Genomic DNA, 8,852 nt, shown 5'->3' with positions numbered 1-8,852 from the left:
TCAGCTCCGCCGTAAAAGGGAAGGAAGCTGAGAGTCTTGGAGCGGCTGCCCAGTTGGGAGGAAGTGTTGAATCTGAATTTGGGCCTGGGCAGCGGCAAGACTCCGTCGAAATCCTCCTCCGGCACCGGCGAATAGATCATATAGTCCCTCTCCTTCTTCTTTGCCGCCGTCGCCGCCGCCGGCTGTTGCTGGACCTGGTGCTGCTGCGCGAGGGCTGTGGAGGGGTAGAAGAAGTGCTCCATGGGGTTGACGATGCGGCTCAAAGATCCTCCGCCGCTTCATGGTTCAAGAACCGCCGCGCCTTCATGGTTCAATTCGCACATATCGAAGAAGACGACGCGGGTGGACGAAGCAGCTAGCCGACGGGGGTGTAGTTGCTTGAAATGTATTTGCTCCTTAGCTTGATTGATCGAGTATTGGCTTTCTTTGATGATTCTACTGTAATTTTACCTTTCTTTCGCAAAATCACATAAAGTTGTCATATGATTGAATAAAAAAGGCATAATTCCACAACTTGGCAATACCATCTTTCTTCCCATCGGTCTAGTTGTGGCTGGCATTTTAGAGCAAGTAGTAGATGTCGGAGTCGAGACGTCTGGACTTGTGCTTGATCATCTGGAGCCCGGACCCATCTCGCACCACCTCCAATCCGGTGAGCAGGACCACCATGTCGACGCACTCCTCACCACTGCCCCATCCATCGGTTTCCATGACCTCAAAACTCCTGTGAATGCAGAACCTACCGTCCCCGAGGTACACCACGCTGTAGTACTGCAGCCTCCAGTCTGACAGAGGGTCGACGTCCACATCGACCCACGCGTGCACCGCTTGTCCATCTTGGCGGCACTGAAGACGTCCATGGCCAAGAAGTGCTTGTTGTCGATGCTGAACAGGAGGCCGTCACCGAACTCGGGGACATGCAAGGCCTGGGACCAGAAGGGGAGCGTCCAGTCCCCACCCTTGGCCCGCTTTCCCTTGCGGGTGTCGAAGCAGTATGTGCCAATGGATACCGCCCTAGTCCTTCCATAGTAGGAACGGCTGAACGAGACAAGAATGGTGCTGCTGGAGGCGTCCTTGTTATTGTGGGAATGGCCGTCTAGCAGCGCGTAACTGCACCAGATGGAGAAGGAGTCACGGTCGCCGACGATGATTGGCGGCCGAGGGAGTGGGCGCCAGTGCCAGACATTCCGGCAGCCCAGAATGTGTTGGCGGGATATCGGCTGGTCGGGGTACCCATATGATAGGGCCTGGCAGCCCAGAATGTGTTGTCCATGACGTAGAGCACGTCGTGGTCCACGGGGTAGGCAGAGGAGTGGGCCGTGTCGGCGTCATCAGTGATTTGTCTCGGCGAGGCCGGCATCATCTGGATGGGGCGTGGTCGATGTAGAGGAGAGGATTTGGTCTAATAAAAGGAGCCTCACATATTTGGTCTCTCTCAACAAACCTCGCTGGTTACATTGAAAAACTGATGTGCTGATGATAAACCGTTGTCCGTGTGTATTTAGTCTACTTCCTTTCCATATCCATGGTTTTCATGCTGATTTGTGTTTTCCGCTTTCTATTTCAAGTTATGGCTCATGTTGTTGTGTATTTGGCTGCAGATCATCGCTAGTACCTCGTCGAAATCACACGGGACCCAGTGCTTCACGCTACCTCCAAAGCATTCGAAGCAGGTGTCCACGTACATGGTATAATTGTCTCCTGCACATATATCACCATACATTCAAATGAAGAACGAAAGCGTCTAAAAGATTCTGAAGCTCCATTCAGCTGGAATTACATGAATCTGGGGCTGACCGAGGGAGATCAAAATGGTACTAGATGGTAACATTAGGTTGTGTGCCTGCAATGATGGTTAATCAAGATCGATCAAAGGCTATGTTCAGGTAGATAAATTGATCTTTACCATGCCGTATCAGTTCATCTATTAAGTTGTTGTAGTATTCCAAGCCCTACACTGTCAGCGTGACATTGAGTACCATGAATTTTCAAAGATGCACTACTGTACTGGACAATGTGCTTTCTCATCAATTTATAATAATTAAGAGGCCTGTGACATGTGTTTTAGTTTCTAATAGAAACACAAAATATGTCTATTTCACTTTTTAGACAATTTTTTTGATTGTGTGAAATGCACAAAGCAAATGCATTATGACCCGATGTTTTAATTTATAGGAACATGTATAAATTGTGAGTTGCTTTTGGTATTCTTACATGGTTACCGATTTAGTTATCAGACAAGATTTCTTGCGTTTTGTGCCTTTGTGTTTTCTCGTTCAAACTTTAATGATGGCTTGGAAATTCCTGGTAAATTTGGTTAACAATGAGGATACAATCGACTACAATTAATTTGCTTTTCTATTGCCGGGTAACCTTCTTATGTCATCATTTTCGGACTATTTTTATGCTGATAGTATCTGGTCCAGAGCCGATGGAGACAAGCAACATCATGATGCTGCTATATCTTAGTGGTCTTTATTTCACAAATAGTGATATGCTTCTTATCTGTTCTAGGTGTCGTTGTCGTGACTTGCTTGGCATTACTCTGATATCCGTTAGGCAGTGGTAACCTTCTTTTGATGGTTGTAGACACACATCTTCTGTCACACGTACACCATACGAGGTATTGAACAACCTATCCTCTCATTTTTATCGTCATTGCCATAACTTTTACAGGCTTCTCATCAAAGTTCTTGCCTCTGAGCCCACTCTCTGCCATGGTGTGCTGATCTGCTCGTTTTACATTATGTGTTTGTTTGTCTGTTTGTGTGAACTTTCAGTTTTCCAGAAGTTTTTGTTATAGCATGCCACTTCTATCCTTGTATATACTATAAGCTAAACTCAAGTAGAAGTAGTATTTTCCAGTTATCTATTTGCAATTCAATTATTTAGTTATTTTAGGAGGGGCGTTAGTTCATTGATTTAATGATTTTTTTAGCAGTCAAAACAGCAGGAGAGGCTTCCGCTGCTATGCTTTAAATTTTTGAGAAATAATTACATACTGTCTGTATGCCCACCAATTGGTGGCAGAAATGGTCTTTTTATTTTGCGAAAGGGCAGAAAGGGATTTACAAATAAAACAAGGCCAAGTATACAAAAAATATACAAGGGTAAGCAAGACTACAAATAGGAATCTAAGCTTGAAGTAATGTGATCAGGTCTTGAAGGAGTTCTTGATTTTCAGTTCTGGCCTTGAACTTCAGAATCCCTAGGTTTGATGTTAGTCCTCTCTTCCAACTGAGCAATGTAAGTGCCACCCCCTCGAAGTGACATCTGTTTCTTTGCTTCCATATGATCGTTGATTTTTGTTGATTTAATGACTTTGTACCTTGTTGGCACATTTGCAGATGCAGAGCCTCTGGTACGCGGCTCTGTCGCCGCCACCTGCTACTTTAAGTCGGCCAACGGCCTCGCCGTAAATTGGGGCTTATCCATATCCCGACTCAATTTCTGCATCGCCCTCCTCGCTGGTATACATGCATCTCATTCAGTCTGTTCGTTGTACAACTTGTAGTCTCCTCAATCCAGAAGTAGGAATTCACAGAAAAAAATGCTTATCTGAATTCAGGTGTGCAGCCATATATTGTTGTGGATTTTAGGTTGGATGCTCACATAAGAGGTGATCTGATTTTGCTATCGCTCGTCTCTCTTTGTAGATTTTTGCTCATGCTCGGATGTGTCCAAGTGTTGATTTTTGTTCATGTGTGCAAGTTGGACTATGTCTATATGTACATTTTTTTTCATGCAAGAATTTTTTATTTGCTCATTGCATCATGTTATTCTCATGTGTAGCTCGTCATTTACCCAAAGTATTGTTCTTCCATTTGGGCAAGCTTTAGTTGCAGATGCATCTTTGCGTGCTTGTTCTGCTTGAGCCCGCCGCCTCGCCATGAAGCCCTCTGCTGCAGCCTCTCACTTCACTGTCGACGACACTCTGCTTCAACCCGTCTCTGTCCAGTACCGGACAAACCTGTTGTAAAAGTCATTATTTTGTGCATCTTTTGCTGCATCAACTAGGGTTGAAAGGACTAAAATTATTCAACTTTGTTACTATATATCTGGTCATAGATATTATAACTACTAAATAGTATGATATCCTTTTAAGAAACAATTTTTTATTTCTGTTTGACATTGATGTGCTTGTGATTTGCTTTCCAGGTTATTTTTCTTAAGAACTTATTGGTTTACCTATTCGAGATTTGTTTCATCATGTTTTTATACCCTGTCATCAGGAGTTTCATTTGTTCTTCTGCCATACCATCTATGTTTGCTCTTTTTTTAACCTCATGTCAGTTTCTTTTCTCATAAGAGATCATATTGCAGTTCTATTTTCACATTAGTGAAAAGTTTTGCTGCTAACAAGTTATTTGGGTGCCGAACTTTTTACTAATGAAAAGCTTGGTAAGAATAGATTATTGTTTTTTTATCCCTTAAAACTGACCATTCTCAGGAATAGATTGGTGTACCAACTTATTAACATTGCCTTCCTCCTTGAACTTGCTACAACTCAGAATGGTTATGTGAATGTGTTTCATACCACAGTTTCTGAGCTTTCTTCTTTCTTACAATGTCAAGTACATCTTCACGAGACCACTCCCTGAATTTCTTTGTTTTGCTGTTATTGTTATTTCTATTATTTCAAATCTTGGTAACAGAAAGCAACAGATGATATCACTCTGCAGTAGACACCTGCTTAATAAGTAACAATGCACACAACACCAACCTCGATGAGTGCCCAATCTGCTTCTCGGTCGGCCCCCATTCCCTGAGTTTCTTCTTGTTCCTCCAATGGATCCTTCAATAGATGGATGCATAATTCTGACTACCGGTCAGTTCCCTTTCCCGAATATCTTGTTCCTCCAATGGGTCCATCAATAGATAGATGCAGAATCCTGACTACCCCCCCCCCCCCCCCCCCCCCCCCCCCGCGCACGCCTTGATTGCAGTCGAGTGTTGTGCCAATTGTAAGTCTCATTGTTGGTCAAGGATACATGGTTGTTCTAATTGCACATGCATCTTCAACGTTACCCTGGTTATTTTCCGTTGTTTTCAGAAGTGGGAATTGGTTTAATAATTTACTCTCTTTTGAGAAAATCGCTAGTTGCAGAACATTTTATTTCTGTATCATGTACTGTTTGGCATTTTCCATTTAAAATGGAAGGATTACCTCCTACACTGCAAGTTATCTTATTTGCTCTTAGTTATTTGTTTCCAGTAAGCATGAATCGAATGATGATTGGCCATGTGCTTCCTCTTTACAGGAATGATCACGTAAGCGATACCACTTGATATTGTTCAAAAAATGAAAGTATGCCCTGACTGAAGATTTTAGCTTTCTTTTTGTTCAGAAGATAGATGGTTTCTGGCTTGTTAACAACAATATAAGTTCTATGATCTGCTACCCTTGTATATTTTGTCTTAGGTTAGACCAGAAGTTATTGACCTTGGTCAGCAGATCACTCTTAAGTTTCAGTTGTGGATGAAATGCTTCTTTCTAGATGTTTAGTCCATCAAGTACTGTGAATCATTTGGCTTCAATTCATGTTTTTTTCAGACACTTGAGATGGAGGCCTGCTTGTTGCAGTTTCAATAACTCAGGGAGCACCTCCTTGCTGGCAACCCCTTTGTCACCAAGCTTGTCGTGGAGTGCGTCGTCGGGTCATCGCCAATGTCTTCTTTATTTTGTGAAGCGTCATCACCGCCTCTAGACAGGATCGTCGGCGACCGCCACTGCCACGTGTGGGAGCCATGAACTCTGCCTTACCATACAAGGAATTGTGCCTCCACTTTTGGACAATGTCCGATATGTATACCATTACCAAAACTTCTTACCCTTCCTTTTGAACCAGCTAGCATATATGTAATGCATAGTTTGGATTACTACTCAAGGGATTTGGCATGCTTTATGGTCATTGGTTAACAAGGTTCTCAGTTGTACATGCATGTGTGGCAATAGAAAAAGAAAGAAGCAGCCGAAGGGGCGCCTCCTACCTGGCACCGCCCAGCTTTCTCCTAAGCGGCGCCACCTCGTGGCGCCCCAACTGCTAGTATATATGTAACTGCTGAGTATGGTATACTAGACGAGATAGTGTCTAGCAGGCGTTGCAAGTTTGAGACTTTATTCCTTTTCTCTTTTCTTTGTTTGTAGATGTAGATAATGATGATTCCTTTCTCTTCTTTAGATAGTGGAAACATGCATTGATTCTATTCCTTTCTTGTACTACTACTTCCGTCCTAATTTATTGGTCTTCATTGTATTTCGTGTTAAATTTTGACTATAGATTAAACTTACAAAATGTTCATGCATGTCAACAAAAATTATATCATTGAAAAAGTTATATTATTGGATTCGTATTTGATTATATCATTGAAAACTATGTTCAAATACGAATTCAACGATATAATTTTTTTGACATGCATTAACATTTTGTTAGTTAAATCTTTGATACAAACTACAAAGGGGACCTATAAATCAGGACGGAGGTAGTAGTAGCTAGTGGTAAGCCCGGGAGAGAATGTTTGCAACGACAGCAATGCAATGATGACAGCCAATGGTGCCACCCACGTAACGGCTTTATTCGAAACGGAAACGACTCACTCACTCAACCCAGGCCTGAGGAGTACGTCGTAGATGAAAGAGGAGAGGGGTTTAAGTTGTCGAGAATGGAGAGCGCGGCGCAGTCCATTGTGAGCACGTTCGGACAGGTGCTGGTGGAGGAGCTCCAGGAGATCTGCGGCGTCGGCGACAATGTCGTCCACCTACGGGACGAGCTGGCGACCATGAACGCCGCCCTCCGGGTCATCTCCGAGGCCGACCAGAGCTCCGTCGACCACCTCGTCCGGGAGTGGGAGAAGCAGGTGCACGACCTCGCCGACGGCGCTGAGGATTGCATGGACACCTACTCGCTTTGCATCGTCCGCCCCACCCCACGACCGCCGAATGACGTCTCCGGCAGCCAGCCCATCTTCTCCTGGGCCGGATACCTGCTTTCGCGAGCCAAGAGCGTTGCCAGGTACCCGTACGTGAAGCTTGTGCTGCAGCGCACCCTCGCTGCTGACATCAAGGCCCTCCTGGTCCGTACCACCAAGGTCAGCGAACGCCGCGCTCACTACGGCATTGACCTACAAAGGTCCGCCTGGTTTGCCCCGGTCTCGGCGGCGTCTGTGTCTGCAAATGCCCTCCGCCGTGTTGACGACCCTGATCAGTTTGTCGGCATCACAGAACAGGCCAACAGCCTGGCCGGGAAGATCAAAGCGGCGGCGGTCCATGAGGGTCTGAATGTCTTCTCCATTGTGGGGTTCGGAGGACTGGGGAAGACAACCCTGGCCATGGAGTTGTGCCGGCAGCTGGACATGGACTTCCCTCGCCAGGCGCTGGTGTCCGTGTCACAAGCCTTTGATGCCACGAAGGACGTCAAGGGACTGCTGGTACCAGTGCTCCAGCAAATCCTCAAGGATTAAATATCATCGTTATTATAAATATAATACAATGGCTCAATCAATCAAATTAAATCTGATATCAACATCATCTTTATAAATATTCAGGGATCAGCTTGTTTTTTGTTTTTAGAAAAGGATCAGCTTGTTAAGGAGCTAGTGATTCTACAAGTCTTGAGCACATGCACACGCGCACTCAGGCTCGCAGCTATTCCAAAATACACATAAGCACCAAAAGGTTTATCAGTTTGTAGGGCTTGTTCTTTTGGGGCTTACTGTTAGCCCAAACTAGTAACTAGCTATAGCTTCCTTCGGATCGAACTACACAGGCGAAGCTACTGGCTGTTTGCACCCCTTTGCTAGCTTTGCTCAAACCCACAAGTGAAGCACACACTTAATGTACAACACACACACTTGAGAAGAGAATAGCTCGTACTAGTATTGAAGCTGAGTGGAGTGGAATAATTACAACCGGGAGGGCTCAGTCCCATTATATATTAATCCCTCTGGTCCTAAATATTTGTCTTTTTAAAGATTTCAAATGGACTACCACATACGGATGTATGTAGACATATTTTAAAGTGTAGATTCACCCATTTTGCTGTGTATGTCGTCACTTGTTAAAATCTCTATAAAGACAAATATTTAGGTGCAATCCGATTGATTATAGTAATGGTGCAATCTGATTCATCCGAAGCGCTATCAATCCTCTCAAGTGATAGCGACACCTAGTAGCAGAAATCAAGTCAATGATGAATGAAAGGGAGTTTGTTCCATAGAAAATTAGTAGAGCTCAAAACAGGGTAGCAGATTGTATGGCAAACTATAGCCGTACCGAGTCATGTAATGCGGTGTGGATGTGCAGATGTCCTCCATGTTGTGATTGCCTCTCGATTGTAACCCTGTAAGTTTGGAATAAACTCCCATATGATTTCACACAAAAAAAAACTGACTATAGGAGCACATGGCTGACGTACTACTACCTAATGACATCACTGCTTACTTCACATTTTCTCTTACATGTGAAGTTAGTCAAAGCCATACTAGAACTTTCCTATCTCCCTCGGGGGCCCCTCGCGCGGGCGGCTCCGGAGGGGAAATCCCTAGCCCCGCGCGCCGCCCTGCCGGCGCCTGCGGTGGTGGTGGCGCCCGGCTCTGAAAGGCGGAGGGCGTGAACGACGCACCCTGACGGGCCTCCTTTGCGCGTGGGGGAGCTGCGTCAAGGGGCGGCACGGGGAGAGTTCCGGTGTGGCAGCACACGGCGGGGAGTGTGTGGTGTGGCGGAGATGGGTCAGGAGCTCGCAATGTAGTACTGGCCGGTGCGTGGTGGTTTTTCCGGTAAGCGACGGCGTCGGTGGCACCGCAGTTGGGCCGTGGTTGCAGAGGGAGGCGCGGCTCGGCCTGGAGATGCTGCG

At 45.3% G+C, this 8,852-nt stretch overlaps 1 protein-coding gene across 1 annotated transcript; it reads left to right on the top strand.

Moving 5' to 3' along the window:
• Positions 1-6,774: 6,774 nt before the first annotated feature.
• On the top strand, positions 6,775-7,461 carry LOC123142825 (disease resistance protein Pik-2-like). The gene has a single exon (XM_044561562.1). It carries the CDS (start codon positions 6,781-6,783, stop codon positions 7,459-7,461), a length of 681 nt encoding a protein of 226 aa, XP_044417497.1. The 5' UTR covers positions 6,775-6,780.
• Positions 7,462-8,852: the final 1,391 nt, after the last annotated feature.

Source organism: Triticum aestivum, chromosome 6D (assembly GCF_018294505.1).
Source record: "Triticum aestivum cultivar Chinese Spring chromosome 6D, IWGSC CS RefSeq v2.1, whole genome shotgun sequence".
Lineage (NCBI taxonomy): Eukaryota > Viridiplantae > Streptophyta > Magnoliopsida > Poales > Poaceae > Triticum > Triticum aestivum.
The sequence above is the reverse complement of the archived record's forward strand: the minus strand, read 5'-3'. Positions and strand labels throughout refer to the sequence as shown.

Coding starts and splice junctions, on each gene's coding strand:
- LOC123142825 (XM_044561562.1), top strand. CDS start 6,781: ATGAACGCCGCCCTCCGGGTCATCTCCGAGGCCGACCAGAGCTCCGTC.